This window comes from Schistocerca americana, chromosome 5 (genome assembly GCF_021461395.2).
Source record: "Schistocerca americana isolate TAMUIC-IGC-003095 chromosome 5, iqSchAmer2.1, whole genome shotgun sequence".
Taxonomy (NCBI): Eukaryota; Metazoa; Arthropoda; class Insecta; order Orthoptera; family Acrididae; genus Schistocerca; species Schistocerca americana.
This window is the reverse complement of record NC_060123.1, coordinates 657,500,122-657,521,807: the sequence shown is the minus strand read 5'-3', so window position 1 is coordinate 657,521,807 and position 21,686 is coordinate 657,500,122. Positions and strand designations below refer to the sequence as shown.

At 41.8% G+C, this 21,686-nt stretch overlaps 1 protein-coding gene across 1 annotated transcript in view; it reads right to left on the bottom strand.

Annotated features, from left to right (window-relative positions):
* Nucleotides 1-20,238: 20,238 nt before the first annotated feature.
* LOC124616617 (probable cytochrome P450 6a13) overlaps nucleotides 20,239-21,686 on the bottom strand; it is a 181,061-nt gene continuing 179,613 nt past the window's right edge. Inside the window, exon 8 of the mRNA XM_047144940.1 lies at nucleotides 20,239-21,639. Within this exon, the coding sequence (XP_047000896.1) occupies nucleotides 21,383-21,639 (257 nt within the window). The 3' untranslated portion in view covers nucleotides 20,239-21,382. The remainder of the gene's footprint in view (nucleotides 21,640-21,686) is intronic.

Genomic DNA, 21,686 nt, shown 5'->3' with positions numbered 1-21,686 from the left:
CGTCAAACCGATCTGGTACGGATCCCACACTCATGAGCAATACTCAAGTATAGGTCGAACGAGAGTTTTGTAAGCCACCTCCTTTGTTGATGGACTTCATTTTCTAAGCACTCTCCCAATGAATCTCAACCTGGTACCCGCCTTACCAACAATTAATTTTATATGATCATTCCACTTCAAATCGTTCCGCACGCATACTCCCAGATATTTTACAGAAGTGACTGCTACCAGTGTTTGTTCCGCTATCATATAATCATACAATAAAGGATCCTTCTTTCTATGTATTCGCAATACATTACATTTGCCTATGTTAAGGGACAGTTGCCACTCCCTGCACCAAGTGCCTATCCGCTGCAGATCTTCCTGCATTTCGCTACAATTTTCTAATGCTGCAACTTCTCTGTATACTACAGCATCATCCGCGAAAAGCCGCATGGAACTTCCGACACTATCTACTAGGTCATTTATATATATTGTGAAAAGCAATGGTCCCATAACACTCCCCTGTGGCACGCCAGAGGTTACTGTAACGTCTGTAGACGTCTCTCCTTTGATAACAACATGCTGTGTTCTGTTTGCTAAAAACTCTTCAATCCAGCCACACAGCTGGTCTGCCCACGGCAGTAAAAGGTCCCAGGTCCGGCACATAATTTTCACCTGCCAGGAAATTTCAGGATCAGTCGTTCAGTTCTGGCGTCATATGGCATATACGACTTGCGTCGTTGTAATCGTGGCGTGAGCATGGATTACATCCGAATGCGATGAAACGGACAGAACAGGACTCACTTTCTCTACATTAGTGTACATGATTTTTATATTAAATTCCAACTTTCGAAAATGTTGTACATGAATTATTGGAGCGTTATGGCGTAAGATTTTTTGTGAACGAATGAAGTTGTTAGTGTTAGATTCCTAACAACTATAAATTTGCTCACTGACAAGTATGTGAGGCAAGAATGCTCAGAACGTTAAATACCAAAATCTGTAATGCTTCCCCATGTTTGTCGGTTTCGCTACAAAAATAAAGACACAGTTTATAAACTAGAAAATTAAAGAATTGGTGATACGAAGTTTCACCTTCGACACCGAATCGTCGCAAGTTCTTTATTTGCTCGTTTAAGTACCATGCAAGCAATTCTTTGATGTCTAACCATTAAGTCCTATCATCCTGTCCCTTCTTCTCGATAATGTTTTTCACGTGTTACTCTGCAGCTTTCGTTCAAAATGGTTCAAATGGCTCTGAGCACTATGGGACTCAACTGCTGAGGTCATTAGTCCCCTAGAACTCAGAACTAGTTAAACCTAACTAACCTAAGGACATCACAAACATCCATGCCCGAGGCAGGATTCGAACCTGCGACCGTAGCGGTCTTGCGGTTCCAGACTGCAGTGCCTTTAACCGCACGGCACACTGAAGACACTTATACCCGACGCCACAATAACGGAAGGAGAACATGCGAATGTGAAGACTAAGGTTGACTGTAATTAACGAGAACCGATTCCGATCTATTAATCACCGACACCGATTCCAGTTTTAATGCAATAAATTCAACAGTTAATATAGTGAGCAGCTGATACAGCCGAAACACATCTGCTCCTGATGGCCTCCCTTCTGTGAGTAATTTGCCAGCTCTGACATTTAAGCTGCGACACAAGGCTAGGATCTGCTGCCTTGTCTTTCCGCCAATCAGCCCCAAGAAATTTTGTTTGGCTAATACGAGTACATTGCTGCATAGCTCAGCCAATAGCATTCTCTCACATGGCTGATGACAAGCCACGTGACTTACGTGCCACACTGGAAGTGCCAAGTGATCCAGTGCCATCTTTCCGCTCTGTCTTACAGTAGGTTGGCACCGCATTGCAGACAATCTCCTCATTCCTTACCTTATCAGTACATCTAGTTTTCAACATCCTTCTGTACCGCCACGTTTCAAATGCTTCGATGCTCTTCTCTTCCAGTTATCCCACAGTCCATAATTCACTGCTAATGAATGATGTCCCGATGCGTATCCCCAGGAATTTCCTGCTCCGAATAAGGCCAATGTTTGATTGTAGTGAACTTCTCTAAGGAATGCCCTTCTTGCCTGCGATTTGTGGCCTCCTTGCTTTGTCCGTCACGTATTATTTTGCTGCCTTACTTACCTCAACGTCCTTGTGCCCGATGGATTAGCTTTGGGTATCATGCAGTGCAGCATAGTTGAGTAAAATAGCGTATGAAGTGTGTTGAGTGGACAATGAAGAGAAAGAATGAAGAAATTGACTTCTGCTTCCATTTGTACAGCATTAATCATATATTATCTTCCAACTTGTACTGGTACATAATGATTTCGCACGTTTTGGCGATGTAGTATATATATATATATATATATATATATATATATATATATATATATATATTTATTTATTTATTTAGGGTTCGTTTCACTCTACTGAAACAGCACGAGACAAATAGAGAAAGGAACATGTAAAAATTTATAACTTTTTGTATGTAATGTGTCTTATGTATTTGTGTAGATAGTCGAGTAGCTTTTACACCATGTTCGGGAGGAGGCGTGAAAGATCACCCGTCAGCCCAGAAACAACCGCAGAGCGCTGGAGCCAGGGACTATCGTGGACAAACTGGCCGCTAGAGAAAAGGCCGACGGCTATATGTTGCTCACTGATAACTGTTAAGGAATAATGATAGCACTGTACATTTATTGACAAAATGGTTCAGCTGGGGTTTTATGCCCGAGGAAAGGCAGTTACTATCAAGGAGCAATGAGATACACTTAAAGGCACTAAGTTTGCGTGTAGAGGGTCAGAAGGATCGGCTGTTAGTTGCTGTTTGTTCGCTAATTTTAGCTGATGCTGTTAGCTGTTGGTGTGGTCTTCAGTCGAGAGACTGGTTTGATGCAGCTCTCCATGCTACTCCATTCTTTGCAAGCTTCTTTATCTCCAAGTACCTACTGCAACCTAAATCCTTCTGCATCTCCTTAGTGTACTCATCTCTTTGTTTCCCTCTACGATTTTTACCCTCCATACTGCCGTCCGATACTAAATTGGTGATCCGTTGATGGCTCAGGACATGTCCTACAAACCGATCCCTTCTTCTAGTCGAATTGTGCCACAAATTGCTCTTCTCTTCAATTCTGTTCAGTACCACCTCTAATCTTTAGCATTCTTCTTAGTACCACATTTCGAAAGCTTCTGTTCTCTTCTCTTGTCTAAATTATTTATCGCCCATGTTTCCCTTCCATACATGGCTACACTCCACACAAATACTTTCAGGAAAGACTTCCTGACACTTAAATCTATACTCGATGTTGACAAATTTCTCTTCTTCAGAAAAGCTTTCCTTGCCATTACCAGTCTACATTTTATATCCTCTCTACTTCGACCACCATCAGTTATGTTGCTCCCCAAATACCAAAACTATCTTAAGTGTCTCATTTCCTAACCTAAATCCCTCAGCATCACCTGACTTAATTCGACTACATTTCATTGTCCTCGTTATGCTTTTGTTGATGTTCATCCTTTCAAGACACTGTCGATTCCGTTGAACTACTCTTCTATGCCATTTGCTGTCTCTGACAGAATGACAGTGCCATTGGGAAACGGCAAAGTTTTTTATTTCTTCTCCATGGATAGCTATTAGCTATTGATGTTAATTAATCGGACGGTGGTATCGATTTATTGTGCAGGTGGAAGTTTCCTCAATTTTAGAAATGTCTGTATTTCGGTGAAAGATTACAGCAGCGGATATACAGCTGGATACTAAGGATTGGAAATAATTTAACTTAATTGTGCTCCTCGATTTATTTTGAAGAATTATCGCAGTGACACATTCTTCAGTTAGCCGAGTGGGGGTTTACGTTTTGTACTTGTAAGGTGGTAACGAATTTTATAAGGATTGTGAATCGTGAATCGAAGATGTATTGTTTGATTTCAACGGTCGGATTGAAGCTATTCGAGTCGGGGCTCCGTTTATAGTGTATTTGTAGCACACCTATAAAGTGGGTGCTGTGACTAATCGAAAAAGTTGACGAAGGCGTTCTCTGATACATAGAGTAACAGGCATGTATTAATGGATTTGGTATTTGAGGTGATGTGTGAGTAGGATTTGGCGGATATTGAATTATTTTACTGTCGAACGGAATTCTCGATTTTCGAAGAGATTTGGAGATTGTTACCAGAATATCCAGACCGGTGTTTTATTTTTTGATTTTCTTTAATTTTGACAAAGTTTACGTCATTCAGAGTTGCAATAGTATCGTTTCGTGCTGATCCAGACACTAGCTGAACCATATTAAAACGGAATTCCACTGCAACCATTATTCCTGTAGTTGATAGCAACGAGTGACATTTTGATTGTGTTTTTGTTAGTGGGATAGCGAGTCGCTGACACCCGAAGTGGCTGAGAATTTTGCAGTTTGTGTGTTAAATTGAGTAAAAATGTGGTGGTAGCATTTATGATTTTTTTATATTACTTTATTTCGTTTAAAGTGGGGATTTAGTTTTGTTGTTACTCGGTCACTCAAGGACGTTTCTTTCTGTTCGTACTTAGTAAAAAGAAGAAAATAAATTTTTGTTTTGCTTAGAAGTCAAAACCTAGTTCCCGCGTTCTCATTTGCTAAATAATTGCTATTTGAGGGAAGTCATTCCTTATGACAGAAACAAGAGAGATCTTAAACTGTGGAATATTAACAAGTAGAAGAGTGTCGTCAAAGTCAGAGACTCTTAAGTTAAAAGTGAACGCGATAGGTAATCCAAAGTATTTACGAGCTAAAGAATTTTCACTTCAAAATCATAATAAAATAATTATGGCTATAACTGATGTTTAAGAAGATCTAAAAGTGAGTTATCTATCTAGAAGTACGGAAAATACATAGATTTGGTTTATTTTTGTTCTTAAGTGAAAAGTTTTCGAACCTAGTTCGTAACGTAACGACAGAGACATTGTTTATATTATTGACGGGTGTTGCCGTAGCAACAAAATAGATCCCTGACTGCATCCGTCAAAATTCATACATTCGAAACGTTTTGGATTTTTGGTGAAGGTAGTACGCGTAAGTCAGAAGGTAGCAAAATTTATCAGTCTTTACTGTGATTTTACTAAAAGCCCAATGGGGAACTGAGCGCGTTTAATGTCTGTAACTTGTGTTAAAGATCGGTCTGACGTGTGTAATGCTAGTACTGATCCTTGGCTATTCTAAAGGGTTACGGGTAAGAAAATTAAATTATTTCTGTTATAGGAAGGTTATACAGCGCTATCTCTTACATGCGTGTTTAGAACAAATAATTTCAAATGAATATCGATCAATTTATGGTATTTAATCTTTGGTATTACTGGACAGTGTACAATACACGCTTACAATTTTTTCCGTTAGTGTGTTGATGTCAATATAGGAGAAACCAACTATCAGAAGTCACGGCTATTGACCTTAACATAATAATAACACATAACGGAAAGGTATTTAAAAATATGTCGATAACAATCAACACAAATAGCTGCCATTTGTGTGTGTAATTGTAATTCCCCAGAACCTGAACTTCTGTGTACAGAAATGTTACCACTGAGTTCCTTCATATTATAAATCGTAATTCGTAAGACTATTCAAACAATTTTTCCAATTTGTTCTCTTACTGGCGCTGTGTTGTGTCTGCTAGCAACAATTTACGTGAAGTTATAGGTGGCAATTCCGGCAAAGTGCAAACTGGACAATGTCCCATTCCATACTCACGCTGTTAATCACCTCAATCCTTCCTTACGTTTCTCAGCATCTTTGAAGTTTTTCAGGGGAATATTTAAGTGAACAACATAAACACAGCACTCTCCTTCCGTTTCTGCAACATTAGCTAGAGACGATCTTCCCGCCTTCCTTAGGCTATAATTCAGCATTGTTCCTCGTTTATTGCCCAGCTTCTTCACAGTGACATACAATAGCAAATTTCTATGTAATGTTTTTGGAATATACCGTAAAATAACTTTTGTGCTTGTAGGGGAAACATTGTAGCGAGCGGTATGAACCAAGCTCTTTCTACACGGATTGCTAGAAAACTTGTGAAACATTATCTTCCAGATGGACAGTGTCCCATTAATTGCTTACTGTAGATTCTTCTTTACGATCCTCGTCATTCCTGCTGCGATACACAGGATCAGGTTTGGGTATCATGTTGTGCCAAACAGTTGCCTAAAGTGAAGTGTTCAATACGTTGAGAAAATGTTGAAGCGAACAGTATGAACCAGGCTCATCTGCTTCCGCTTCAACAACATTAGTTATATACAATCTTGCAGCTGGACACTGCCTCATTCGTTACACTGTAATTCTGCTCGATACTTTCCTACGTTCTACAGCTTGCTTACTGTGACATACCATATTTAGGTGTCATGTGGCAGGGAAATACGGCGTAAAACAGACTCAGTGTACCGAGGAACATCGGAATGAGCAGAATATATCAACCTCATGATCTTACAACAGAACAATACCCCAATCCTTAAATACCCTATAATGCTGCTCAGACCTTCAGGACATTCTTCAGCTTCCTTACAGTGGCATACAAAACTAAATGTGGTTATCACGTTGCCGGTACATGTAGCTACATTTAACCTAGATTTCGGCTGAAGGAACATTCAAGTAAGCACAGTAAACCAAACCCATTTTGCTTCCACTTCTAAAACATATGTGAGACATGAACGAGGATATGATGACAATTCGGCATTCATTACTTATTCTGTTTTGTAAGTCAATCCTTCGTTACGTAACTCAGAATCATTGCAGTGATGCACAGGATCTGATATGAATGCCGTGTTGTGCTGAGTAAGAGCTTACAATAATGTCTGAAGGGACCCTCACTTCTCTCAAAGTGATGCCTCACTCCTATCAGATTAATCGTCAGCTCTTACCAAAGCAAGCAAGACATAAAATTTATAGGGTGAATTCGCAAGTGTGGAATTCCAAACTGCCATCTATCCTATAATCTTATCGCTTATTTGGAGTGTTTACTGAGATGTGCGAAACTGTCAGCACATTGGCTTTTGTAGGTAAGTCCCATTTAAGATGAGAAAAAGTCCTTATGACTAGGATAGAATGTGTTACTGTTTTTTGTTTATAGAAAAATACTATTTTTAAGATTAAGTTCGATGCTACAAAGGAACACAAATTTACAATTCGGTACCTAAATCGAAAGGGTACTTTCTCCAAGTTTAATAATCTTGGTAGCCCATTTGTCCACAGATTTTATAAAACTTCTCCTCTGATGTTAAAGTTTAAACAATACCCCTCTGACGTCACACAAAGTTTGGATGTGTCCACTTGTTCTATGCTAGGAAAGGATAGGAGTGTTTATGTCTTTATTAAAACAAACACCCTTTGCCATCGCTCTCTGCAAGCTTCTGCAGTAGCTGAATTAAACTGAAGCTGAGTTGAATTTGATTGACAATTTCACATCAGTAGGACAATGCCCCATCTTGAATTTTTTTTGATTTCCTGCCAATTTATACTGGCAACTGCCTTAATTCCGCAGTGACATCATAGGGCTGAGGGGAAAATGCTGCTTAATTTTCATTTCCAGTCGTTTTTTGAAGTTCCCGCCATTTTATACATAGGGCAGTTAGCATATGTCAGACGTACAGGGAAGAAAATGACACAGGGAGACAATACCCTATATAACAGAACTGGGAAACTGAGGGGGGTGACCTTGACAGAGAGTACGATTTGTTCCAGATCAATGGAGGGGAGAACATGAAAAACCACTTAACAAAACAATAGGGGGATTAGAAAATAAAAGTGCTTTGTTCCAGGTCAGTAGGGGCATTAGACAGCAATAGAGGTATTAGATAACAATAGCCCTTCGGTCTAGAAGAATTGATGAGGATGGGCCTGGCAGCATCCTTTGCACCGGAACGCCCATTTTTCTATTGCTTGTGGGACCCTTATAGAAAAATACTCGAAGGGTATCAGTGAACGAAGTGTGAAAAGTAGAAGAATTCTGGTTCACCCTGCATAGGAATATGCATATGGAGTGATATTAAATTGGAATGACAACGTAAAATTAACTGCAGGCAAGGCAGACAACAGACTGAGATTCACTGGAAGAGTCTTCAGGAAATGTACGAGGTGCATTCAAGTTCTAAGGCCTCCGATTTTTTTTTTTTTTCTAATTAGCTACTCACCCGAAATCGATGAAACTGGTGTTACTTCTCGACGTAATCGCCCTGCAGACGTACACATTTTTCACAACGCTGACGCCATGATTCCATGGCAGCGGTGAAGGCTTCTTTAGGAGTCTGTTTGGACCACTGGAAAATCGCTGAAGCAATAGCAGCACGGCTGGTGAATGTGCGGCCACGGAGAGTGTCTTCCATTGTTGGAAAAAGTCAAAAGTCTCTAGGAGCCAGGCCAGGTGAGTAGGGAGCATGAGGAATCACTTTAAAGTTGTTATCACGAAGAAACTGTTGCGTAACGTTAACTCGATGTGCGGGCGCGTTGTCTTGGTGAAACAGCACACGCGCAGCCCTTCCCGAACGTTTTTGTTGCAGTGCAGGAAGGAATTTGTTCTTCAAAACATTTTCGTAGGATGCACCTGTTACCGTAGTGCCCTTTGGAACGCAATGGGTAAGGATTACGCCCTCGCTGTCCCAGAACATGGACACCATCATTTTTTCAGCACTGGCGGTTACCCGAAATTTTTTTGGTGGCGGTGAATCTGTGTGCTTCCATTGAGCTGACTGGCGCTTTGTTTCTGGATTGAAAAATGGCATTCACGTCTCATCCATTGTCACAACTGACGAAAAGAAAGTCCCATTCGTGCTGTCGTTGCGTGTTAACATTGCTCGGCAACATGCCACACGGGCAGCCATGTGGTCGTCCGTCAGCATTCGTGGCACCCACCTGGATGACACTTTTTGCATTTTCAGGTCGTCATAGAGGATTGTGTGCACAGAACCCACAGAAATGCCATCTCTGGCGGCGATCTGTTCAACAGTCATCCGGCGATCCCCCAAAACAATTCTCTCCACTTTCTCGATCATGTCAGACCGGCTTGTGCGAGCCCGAGGTTGTTTCTGTTTGTTGTCACACGACGTTCTGCCTTCATTAACTGTCGCACCCACGAACGCACTTTCGACACATCCATAACTCCATCACCACATGTCTCCTTCAACTGTCGATGAATTTCAATTGGTTTCACACCACGCAAATTCAGAAAACGAATGATTGCACGCTGTTCAAGTAAGGATAACGCCGCCATTTTAAGTATTTAAAACAGTTCTCATTCTCGCCGCTGGCAGTAAAATTCCATCTGCTATACGGTACTGCCATCTCTGGGACGTATTGACAATGAACGCAGCCTCATTTTAAAACGATGCGCATGTTTCTATCTCTTTCCAGTCCGGAGAAAAAAAATCGGAGGCCTTAGAACTTGAATGCACCTCGTAGTTCAGAGGCAGTGGAGGTAGCTCATAAAACCTTCGTTTGATCAAAACTTTAATATTGCTCGTGAGACTGGGACCTGTACTAGGTAGGATTGATAGAGGAAATAGGGACTATCTGAAGAAGAGCAGGACGCTTCGTTACAGGTTAAATAAGTAAGTGCGAAAGTATAATAGCGATACTCAGCAAACTCCAGAGGTATAGGTAGCAAAGAGTCCTTCTGCATCATGGAGTGCTTTACTGTTATTTTTCCGAAAGCGTAAATTTCTTGAAGACTCAACAAATGTATTGCTCCCTCCTATGTAAATCTCATGAAAAGAACATACAAGCAAAACTAGAGAGGCTTACTAACAATCGTTCTTCCCGCGAACCATTAGGGACTGGGACAGGGACAGGGACAGGGGGAAATGAAAGGGTACTCAAATTACCCTCCGGCACACACCGTTGCGAAGTATAGATGTATGTGTAATTGTGATGCAAACAGATTGTTCTCGTAAGAGGCAAACTGTCACTACCAAAATTTCCTGACGAGGCTACGGGAGGCAGTCAAGATGTAGCGATGCGGAAAGCTGTCTGATGGGCTGTTTTTGCTCCACGACGATGCCCCGGCTTATTCTGTACTGGACATAGTCACACAAGTACCTTCTCTGCCATACGAAATTTTGCGTCATCCTTCCGTATTCTCCTGATACGATATTAAGTAATTTCTTCCTATTTTCTGGCATGAAGAAACCACTGCCTTTGCTTGTGGCATCACACACAACCACTAAACTGGCTCAAGGGAGATAGCGTCACCTTCGCTAACCTCCACTTGCGCAGTTCCTGTCCGATTCATCCACTTTGTAGGGTTGGGCACCCTTCACATCAGTAGGCTGGTGTGAAAGAATGGCCAAGTTCAGAGAGGCACTCAGCTTTATAGGCGAAGACAGACGACGCCTTTGAGAGAGAAAGAGGAAGTGACAAACCCTAGAGTTAAATAGAGCACATCATTGCCTTGTGGAGAAGAGGGATTCAAAGCCTAGGGGAATAAATCCCAACAGAAAATTCTCGTCTGTCTTAGGCCTAACAATTCAATAGCTGGGTATGAATGTATTGCTTTCAACACTAGAACACGCCTCGGATTGAATAAACCAAATGTAGACTGATCTTCTCATGCCCCCAGAACAAATGATGATCCATTGGAGTCTGGTGCTTATCCTGGGACTATAAGAAGGGAACCTAAATGTGACAGCAGTACAAGGAATGGACCTAAATATCAGAATGGATTACGAGTAGAAACTCTGAACATCATAACGCTAATTGGAAATATCGAAGAGAGTTTAATCCGGGATACAGATGAAAAATATATTGTCTTGAATTAAGTGAAACAAAATGGAAAGAAGCAAATTCAGAAAAACTCAGGGGAGGCTACAAGTTGTATAAGCATGAATGTCAAAACGTGACAAAATATAGAGTGGGTCTCGTGCTTCATAGGGACTTAAATGCTATTGCAGATGTCATCTACATCAATGAGCGAATCATTAAAGACAGAATAAATACTAGGAAAACTAAGCTCACAATTGTGCAAGTGCATGCCCCACAACAAGGAATAGCAATAAGGACAAAGAAGTCTTCCTCCAGGGGCTGGAAGATCATATCCATCAAAATAACATTATAGTAATAGGTGATTGTTAATACCCAAATTGAAATAGACACATCTGGATATGAAAAGGTGCTGGCCGCTTTCCGGCGTGGAGGAAGAAATACCAAAGGAGTACACCTATTACACTTCTGTGTAAGAAATAAACTCCCGATAAAGAACACTTTGTTAAAGAAAAAAAGACAGCTATCAAATCATCAGATATAGCTGGGATGCAAGAAGCAGTTCAGTTATTGATTACGTGATGGCTGACCAAACATATCGGAGAAAGAATAAGAGACGCAGATGTCGTAGCGACAGAATCACTGGACAGTGATCATAGACTACTTAGAGCTAATATGAAGCAGAAAACGACTATCACAACCTGTTCAAGAAAGAAGCCGAAGATCAAAGAATGGAGACTAAAGGAAGCGGAAAAGAAGAACTTCTATCAAAGTCTGACAACTGCAAACGTGTCAATAAATGAAACAGGCAGTGCAGCTCACAATTGTACAAGTGCATGCCTCACAACAAGGATATTGCAATAAGGACAAAGAAGTCTTCCTCCAGGGGCTGGAAGATCATATCCATCAAAATAACATTATAGTAATAGGTGATTGTTAATACCCAAATTGAAATAGACAGATCATAGACAGATCATAGACAGAATATTTAAGACAATGTTAGTAAACTGAGTTGGACAAGTCCATGATAAAACAAGAGGTAAAGTGATACAGAAGGAAACTAGCTAGTGGAATGACAGGATAAAGAAAGTTTAAAAAGAACAGAACGTAGCAAAGAAATTCGAATATAAGGAGAAACAAAGACAAACACACAGGATAAAACCAGCAGATGCCCAAAGCTATCCGCATTGGAACAGGCATATAGGGACAAAATGGTTGTGAAGGAAGAAAAGGAAAGAAATAGGCAAACATTCACCCAAAGACTAGGAGGACAACAATGGAACAAAAAAATGGTATATGGATTGGTAAAAAGCAAAAGATCTGATAGTGGAGGCATAAAAGCGATAGGAAGACAAAAATGAGAGTTTAATCCGGGATACAGAAGGGATCAGAGAAGAGATGAAAAAATTCTTCAACACATTACTGAGTTACAAGGAGATAATGCAGGAGGTGCAAGAAACAGAGGATTTACCAGTACCTTAAGCAGAACAACTACCTATTACCTGGACAGACATTGAAAATCTCTTGAAGCAGTGAAAGGAGGCAAGTCATCTGGGCCAGATGAATTGACAGCGGACATGTACAAGGCGCAGGCATCCAAGGAATACAACAGCAACATCGAACACTGGGACTCATTGGGAAGAAAAATGAAGTACCAGATGAGTGGAACAGGGGGAAGTAGGAGGAAGCGTTCTAATCACAGAAGAGTCGTCATATAATACGCTGTCTTAAGATGTTGGAAAAGATTATTGAGCAAACATTAAGATCATTGTTAGAAAACAAGTTTGAAGAGGAACTCGTGAATTCAGAAGCAGCAGAGGAACAACAGAAGTCATATTTTGCACTTAGACGTTAACGGAAAAGTGTTGGGAAAAGGGTAAAAGTCTCATAATCGTGTTCCTGGATTTGGATTAAGCGTATGACATTGTGCCAGGGCGTAAGATCTGAGAGTGTTCAGAAAAACTAATGTTTCCAAACTCCCCAATAATGGAGGTGGAAATGCTATATTAAGGCTGCAAAAGTAGTGTACAAGTGGGTACCGGCAGATGTGGCTTGGTTCAGAACAGAGAGAGAAGAGTGCATCAGGGTAGTGCACTTTCCACATTGTCTTTTATTACATTTATAAATGTGGTTAAAAAGAAGAAATCATGAAGATGGAAAATAGTCATGTCAATGCTTTAGTCTTTGCTGATGACGTAGCTATTTGGGGAGAAACAGAATTAGAAGCACAGGGAATGTAAAGGAAATGGAACTCCAGATTTAAAGAGTGCCATGTGAGAGTAAGCAAGAGCAAACCGGTAGCAATGATTATGAGCAGGACATCTGATACTAGACGGAGAGAAAACGGAATGTGTGGAAACTTTCAATTACCTAGGAAGTAGAATATCCAAACTTGAAGTACAAATCAGAGTAAGAAAGGGTTTTAATCTTTTTCATCAAATCCAGAAGCTTGTGTGGGACATTCCAAACAGACCATGTTTAAAACGTATCTCCTGCCGATTATGAGATACTGCTGCTTGTGCTGTGTAATAAACAAGGCAGATATGAGCAAGATACGAGCATGTGAAATGAAGTTTCTACAGTCAGCATAGCAGGAGGCTAGAAGAGACAAAATTCTGAGTGAAGACATCAGGGGAGAGATGCAAGTGGACCTGTCAATGACTGAGAGACTGAGTACTGCACTGCTCAAGTTGTATGGACATGCGAAGAGGATGAAGGAGAACCCTCTGCCGAAACAGGGCTTCGATATGGATGTGCACTGGAAAGGTCTGTAGGATGACCCGGAAAATGATGGCTGGATCAAATTAAGAAAAATCTGAAGTCTAGAAGAGAAAACTGGGAAACTATATCAAGAAAAAAGCATATAAAGATAGAGCAAAGTGGAGACAAATTTTTCGTTAACACCCTATGTGGCTCGATGAAAGGATACGAAGATGGTGAAAAAAACCACTGAATGGCAGACATTTCCAGAACGACGATAAGTTGATTTTCGAGATGAAACGTGCAACGAGCAACCTAAATGTAGACTTTTACAACTGAGGGTCCAGTAAAGTCATCTACTGTATGAAAGAAATGTGTCGTATTGAAGGGTGCAAATGAAGAGCGAACTGACTTGTCTCCAATTTTCGCAGTCGCAGCTTCTTATGTCACAGAAGACAATTCTAAGGTTATGACTAGCCTTCGCACTTCCTGGACTCCAAATATTCTGCTGAATTATAGTATTAGTAGCTTTTGAGGTATCTTTTTACTTTCATCTTGAATATCTGAGAATTTTGAATTCCACTTCTCATGTCTGACGGTGACTCAACAGAGTTTTACATCAGAACATAAAAACCCGTTCTGTTCCAACAGATAGGGATGTATACTGTACAAGGAAATTGATTTTACCTCTAGTATTGAGCTTGTGGATGAATCACAGTTTGTAGGGAAGAGTGTTGTACCTGGAGGACAGTGTGCCCAGGAATACATGATGTTTTCTGGACGGTGTTTCAATCCAGTGATCGACTTAACACTGAGGTGACAAAAGTCATGGGATAGCGTTGTGCCAATATACAGATTGTGGTAGTATTGCGTGCACGAGTCATAAAAGAGCGCCGCGTTTGTACTCAGGTGATTCATGTGAAAATGTTTCGACGCGATTATGGCCGCACCACGGGAATTAGCAGACTCTGAACGCGGAATGGTAGTTGGAGCTAGACGCATGTGACATTCCATTTCGGAAATCGTTGGGGAATTAAATATTACGAGATCCGCAGTGTCACGAACGTGCTGACAGTACCAAATTTCAGCCATTACCTCTCAGCACGAACAACGCAGTGGCCGACAGCCTTCATTTAACGCTCGAGAGCAACGACATTTCCACGGAGCTGTCAGAGCTAACAGTCAAGCAACGCTGCCTGAAATAACCGTGGAAATCAGTGTGGGACGTACAACGAACGTATCCGTTAGAATAGTGTGGCGAAATGTGGCATTAATCGGCTATGGCAGCAGACGACCGACGCGAGTGCCTTTGCTAACAGCACGACATCGCCTGCAACGCCTCTCCTGGGCCAGTGAATATGTCAGTTGGACCCTAGACCACTGGAAAACCGCGACCTAGTCAGATGAGTCCTGATTTTAGTTGGTAAGTGATGATAGTACTGATCGAGTGTAGCGCAGACCCCCAAAGCCATGGACCCAAGCTGTCAATAAGGGCCTGTGCAAGCTGGTGATGGCTCCATAATGGTGTGGGCTGTGTTTACATGGAATGGACCCGGTCCTCTGGTCCATCTGAACCAATTATTGACTAGAAATTGTTATGTTCGGCTGCTTGGAGGCAATTCCAGCCATTCATGGACCATGACAATGCACCATACATCATTGGGCCACAGTTGTTCGCAATTGGTTTGAAGAACATACTGGACAATCCGAGCGAATGATTTGCCCATCCAGGTCGCCCGACATGAATCCAACTGAACATTTGTGGGACGTAATCGAGCTGTCAGTTCGTGCACAAAATTCTGCACCGGAAATATTTTCGCATTTATGGAGGGCTATAGAGACAGCGTTGCTCAAAGTTTCTCAAGGGGACTTTCAATGTCTTGTTGAGTCCATGGCAAGTCGAGCTGCAGCACTACGCCCTGCGAAAGGATGTTCGACACGATAGTAGGAGGTATCCCATCACTTTTGTTACCATACTGTAGAGTCATAGGAAGGATTGCGCACTAGTAACTCTGATAAGTAGTTTCCGGCATTTTCTACTTTTTGTTGCTGTCAGACATAAGATTTCTAAATTTTACGAGTTCTATATATTTAAGTGGTGTATAATAGTTTAGTCTTTTAGCGAACGGTGGGGGATATGCTTCCCACCAAATGTATTTGTACAGCCTTCAAGGGAATACGTGTTCACATTTCTGTACGCTCCTGACATCTAGAGGCAGTCCGCTGCACCAGCTGTAGTCTCGGTTTGTTGTGAAATATAGCATTCAGGACGGCGGGAAGTTTATATCCCACCAAACAACCGTGTCTGAATGGTTACTAGACAGCACACTTACCACCAGCTCATGGGTATCCCAAAGCTTTGGGAATACGTCTTATCACCTCTGTCGATGTGTGACTTCTTGTGGTAGCTCGCTTGCAGGTGTATGAAAACTGCTACAACAATCAGTTTCCGGTTATCGTGGGATCACTGCTATTTTCGGAACACATTGCTTCGCTTCTGCAATATACATTTTGTGACCTGTATCAGCTCATATCTTTATAGTGTGATAAAGTTTCAAGGATTGTTTTCACATTGTGATAAGTAAACTTTGATATTGATGACAAATATTTTTTAAATAAAGTAAAAGAAAACATAAAATTAAAACAAAATACCCTGTTCATAATTTTTTACGAGTAGTGTCAACACATAACAGCTCACAAAAGGAATACCTCACAAAGGTGTGGCGGTGATATTCACTGAAGAGCCAAAGAAACTGGTACACGTACCTAATATCGAGTAGGACCCGCGCGAGCACGCAGGAGTGCCACAACACGACGTGGCATGTACTCGACTAATGTCTCAAGTAGTGCTGGAGGGAAGTGACACCACGAATGCTGCAGGGCTGTCCACAAATCCGTAAGAAAACGAGGGCTGGAGATCACTTTTAAACAGCACGTTGCAATGCATCCCAGGTATGCTCAATAATCTTCATGACAGGGGAGTGCGGTGGCCAGGGGAAGTGGTTAAGTTCAGAAGAGTGTTCCAGGAGCCACTCTGTAGCAATTCTGGACACTGGGGTGTCGCATTGTCATGCTGAAATTGCCCAAGTGCGTGGGAATGCATAATGGACATGAAGGGATGCATTTGATCAGACAGGACGCTTACGAACATGTCACCTGTCAGTATCGTATCTATAGGCATCAGGGCTCCCATATCACTCCAACTGCATACGCACCACACCATTACCGAGCGAGGTGCCGCAGTGGTTAGCACGCTAGACTCGCATTCGGGAGGACGTTCTTTTCAAATCCGCGTCCGGCCATCCTGATTCATGTTTTCCGTGATTTTCCTGAATCGCTTCAGGCAAATGCCGGTATGGATCCTTTGATAGGGCACGGCCGACTTCCTTTCGAACTTTCCCTAATCCTAAGGGACCGATGACATCGCTGTTTGGTTCCCTCCCCCAATACAACCAACCAACACCATTCCATTACAGAGCCTCCACCAGTTTGAACCGTCCACTGCTGACACACATGATCCATGGATTCATGAGTTTGTACACGTCCATTCGCTCGATAAAATTTGAAACGGGACTCGTCCGACCAGGCATCATGTTTCCAGTCATCAACAGTCCAATGTCTGTGTTGACGACCCAGGCGAGACGTAAAGCTTTGTGTCGTGCAGTCATCAAGGGCACACGAGTGGATCTTTGGCCTCCAAAGCCCATATCGATTATGTTTCGTTGAATGGTTCGCACGCTGACACGCGTTGATGGCCCAGCATTCAAATCTGCAGCAATTTGCGGAAGAGTTGTACTTCTGTCACGTTTGAAAGATTCTCTTCAGTCGTTGTTGGTCGCGTTCTTTCAGGATCCTGTTCCGGTTGCAGCGATGTCGGAGATTTGATGTTTTACCAGATTCCTGATATTCACGGTACACTCGTGAAATGGTCATACGGCAAAATCTCCGCTTCATCGCTACCTCGCAGATGCTCTTTTCTATTGCTCGTTCGCCGACTGTAACACCACATTCAAATTCACTTACTTCTTGATAACCTCCCATTGTAGCAGCAGTAACTTATCTAACAACTGCGCCATACACTTGTTCCCGACATCAGCGCCGTATTGTGCCTGCTTAATATCTCTGTATTGGAATACCCATGCCTACACCAGTTTCTTTGGCCCTTCAGTGTATGTACCGCGATAGTTTTTGGTCCTAAATCACAAAAGTAAAGTTATCAAAAAATAAATATAGTTAGATGACCAGAATTCTAACAGGATAGAAAAAATTATCTTCGCTGAATTTCTACAAAAAAATGCGCCCGCGGAAGGCTTCAAACTGTTTTGAGGCTGTAGTTAATTCTTCAGACACAGAGGTTTATGCTGAGTGAATTTTTTAAAACCAGGTGCACAAAACGGTGTGTAATGATTGTGCACAGAGATGTTTACTGTTTTGCCAACTGCGTGCGGGTAGGTTCAACATTATCTTAGCGAGCTGGTCGACTGCACATGATGATGGTTGATATAAACAGGTCGACTGTGCACAAGTGTTTCATTTGCTCCTTGGTAATGTTTGCATTGACCTGTTGGTATCAGTTCAACCCACATTCTGGTTACTAATGAAGTCAGGTTCATGTTTTGTTGAATATTTGACAACGAATCTCATACACTCAGGGTGTGTGATTCTACCCGAAAATTGGACTTAGAATACTGCAGGGTGTTTCACAATGCTTTGACGATTTCAAATTTGACCAACACACAAACTAATCGCGAAGCAAAGCCGAACATTTTGCACAATGTGCAGCGTTTATTCAAGTTTGCTCGTGAAATACCGCATTGCACAAATGATGATCATTCACAGCTACACAATACTCGAAGCATTCATCCAGTTTTTGAAGACATCTTTCGTAACTGCTGGAGGAATTCTTGAAATTTCGTCGTGAGTTCGATCTTCAAACTGTTGCAGGCTTCTCAGCCTCTCGCCTTCGAAAAGTACGGCAGTCGAGGTAGGTGTCAATTCGACACAGTCGCCTTTGAATATTGTGGGTTCACCAGACGCTTTACGGAGAACTTACACAAGTTCTTGTTGAGTGTGTGGCATGTCGCGCCGTCCTTTTGGAACCAATTTTTCTTAACTAACAACGGGGGCTTGCCTGTAAACTGGGGTGCACACGTTCGATGTTCTGGAAGTTCGATTTTCCGAGGGCCGGTTGACTTTCGATTCGATGCACTGGCAGTTGCACGGACGTTTCTTACCAAATCAACAATGTCCCGCGAGCAGGAATTGGATATCGTGGCCGTATCTTGAAATCGTTACGAATGCCACGTTGTATGGGTATTCCACATTTGCCATAGCGAAAACAGCACTCCATCGCGAACGTACCATGTTGCTTCGACCACTGTGACGTGATTACTGAACTGCATGTGGGATGGAACTTGACACTCCGCACTACTAACAGATGGCGCCACTATTGGTGTATCTTATTTTCTTTTTTCTTTTCTTTTTTTTTAGCTCACATTATTCAAATTTGAAATCGTCAAAACATTGTGAAACATTCTACATAAGGTCTGAAGGAGCAACCAATTCTTGTGAGGCGTTTCACAGGTTTTTCGGCTTTAATTTTCAGACAGTAGGGGCATGAGTATTTCATCAAGCATGTTGAACCATACCTATGTCTGATATAGCTTAGCCGCCATATAAGGTCCCAAGTCTCTCAAAATTTGAAGGAAAATGCTGTAGTGCCAGCTTAATTTTGTTTTCCTTCACATGCAGCTGATTTGATTCAAAAATTGACCACCGCGCAGATGACTTATTTAGTAAAGAGAGTGCGCGCTCACATTTGAAGAGCAGGTAGAACTCTGGGTCCTCGCACAGTCGGGACCACCCAGCTGACATTGGACAGTCGTGTGTCATCTTGTTCCGTGCAGTGGAAGAAAGTCTTCTGCAGTGGAACACGTCAGCTTCGCAAATGAATTGCGTTTGTTTAACAATTATCCTTGTCTTGAAAATGGAAATATGTATTAGTTGCGAATAGCTTGTATATCAAAATGTCTTTAACTTGTAAATGGTTTTTGATAATACTTCTCCTTAATACGATTTTGATTATTGGTATTAGTGTCTAGTAGAGTAATAATGTAACACATAGAGTTTTAAATACGGTACTGACAACATTCTTCTGGTTTGCAACATTTCTAAAGATGAATAGAATGTTTGTCCCTAGGTACATGGTACTTTCGACCAGTTTTTCACGTTTGAAAAGCCTTACTAACCCGGAGTAGTTCTATTAGTTTCAGAAAAATACTGCAGCCATCATTTCAAAATGGAGTACGAAAATGTAATAAACTTCTATAACAGGGCTGCCAAGACGCGAAAGTCTTAAAAAATGTCCGTTTACAGTTGCGTCTGTAAACAAAATGCACAGCACACTTTTGAAGCTGATTGATGGCTCTGTTATGAACATACTGATGGGTACGTGGAACATAACAAGATATGAACCTAATAACAAATCCATCAAACGTAGTCGACGATAATTCCGAGTGTGAGTGATAAAATTTACATTGATCAAAGTACGGTATGAAGATCATTTCGCCGATTGTGAAAGTACTGATATTGTGCACAAAGTTTTCTGAACATAGTTACAGGAAGTCTGTTGCAGGATACCTTAACCCTGTATAGGCTAAACATATTTCTGATAGAATATTTTCTGGCAGAGCTACGTTATGAGAATAAGAATTCTTACTATCGTTCTCTTGTGCGATGAAAATATTTATTAACATATTTTAAATATTACTTTACATGATGCATTTGATATACAGGTTTCAGTAAAACCATATCAATGATAACATGTGTCATTAAAACGAAACTCAGTTGAAGTACACTTATCCTTAATATCAGATGTAATCATCCAACTCATTATTTGTTATCGTCATTGTGTTCTTCTTGAGCTATTCACACTTAAACTGGCGTATCGCATCTGGATAGTATTTTCTAGGCAAATAGAATTCATACTGTAGTTGTGAGACTCCTGTAAGAACGTTTTAAGCCCAGTCGAAGATAGGTGTTTAGCTTTCTGTCAAATTATAAACAGCCTACGATTGATAAATATATGGTGGCTCAGAGCGAGAACCATGTTTTTTCTTCTTTGCAACATATCTGTAATCCACAAAATCTTCTGTTCTGGGAAATTAATAAGCAGACTTTAGTAACCTGTTGACTCAAGCCAAGACTGTCTGAAACACGGAAGAGCACTGAATGTGCGTAAAGAGATCTTGCAACGGATTAATTTGATTAACAGAAATATCTGTTCGAGAAAGGTTTCAGAAACATCAGGTGGCGAATACGATAATTCCGTGTTCAGTTCTTGTCTGTAGTCCACATTTTTCGAAAAAAGCAGTTATTTCTAACAACATATCTTAAGCAGCGTTACCATTAAAAGACAACAGCATACATGTATGAATCTAACATTTGCACAAGCGTAAAAATCCAAATCAGTGACTATGAGGTTACACTGCTTAGGGCGGCATAGTTTGAAATAAGATTAGTAGACTCATGGCCAGTTTAACAAAAAACTCTGGTAGCATAAGCTACCATATGCACATGAAGTAAGAAATGGAAAATCTAAGACGGTTAATAGTCAGTTTGTAGAAACGTCCCAGTGCTTTCATCCAATCACTGGGGCTGTCGAGACTGGAATGATGTGTATACCCGTAAGACTGCGAGTTCGCAACAGTGGTAAGCAAATCTTGCTGGAAAGGAACTGGTTGCTTTGGAAGCGATATCCTGCTCATCAACAAAGCAGATTCAGTGTTATTACTGCCATATCTCGAAAGATCTGAATACCGTCAGTACTCGTTATGAAGAGCGGGCAGTCGAGGACCCAATGTGTAATACACAACAGTGAGGCGGCTAATGGGTCCACACACTGAAAAACTGCGAGTCGGCTGGCTCTACAGCGCCGACCAGAAACCTCCATCAGCACCATCAGGGGGCTATGTTAAGCTGGTGCCTGCAGCCTCGTCCGGATTGCTCGCAGGTCGCGAGGTGGCGCCAGCAACCGCGTCGTGGTCGTCGCAGCAGCCATCTTGGAGGGGCGAGAAGCGGAGCCAGATGCCTCCCTGGGGCACCAGCACGGGCGCCCAGGGCTCGGCGGCGGGCTGCGCCGCTGTCCAGGGGCAGGGCTGCAGGTGGCACCGCAGCACCACCTCCGACACCGCCGCCTTCATCAGCAGCAGGCCCAGGCGTTTACCTGCCAACAAGAAGCGCTGTCATCCAACGTCTGCAATCTCGTTAGGA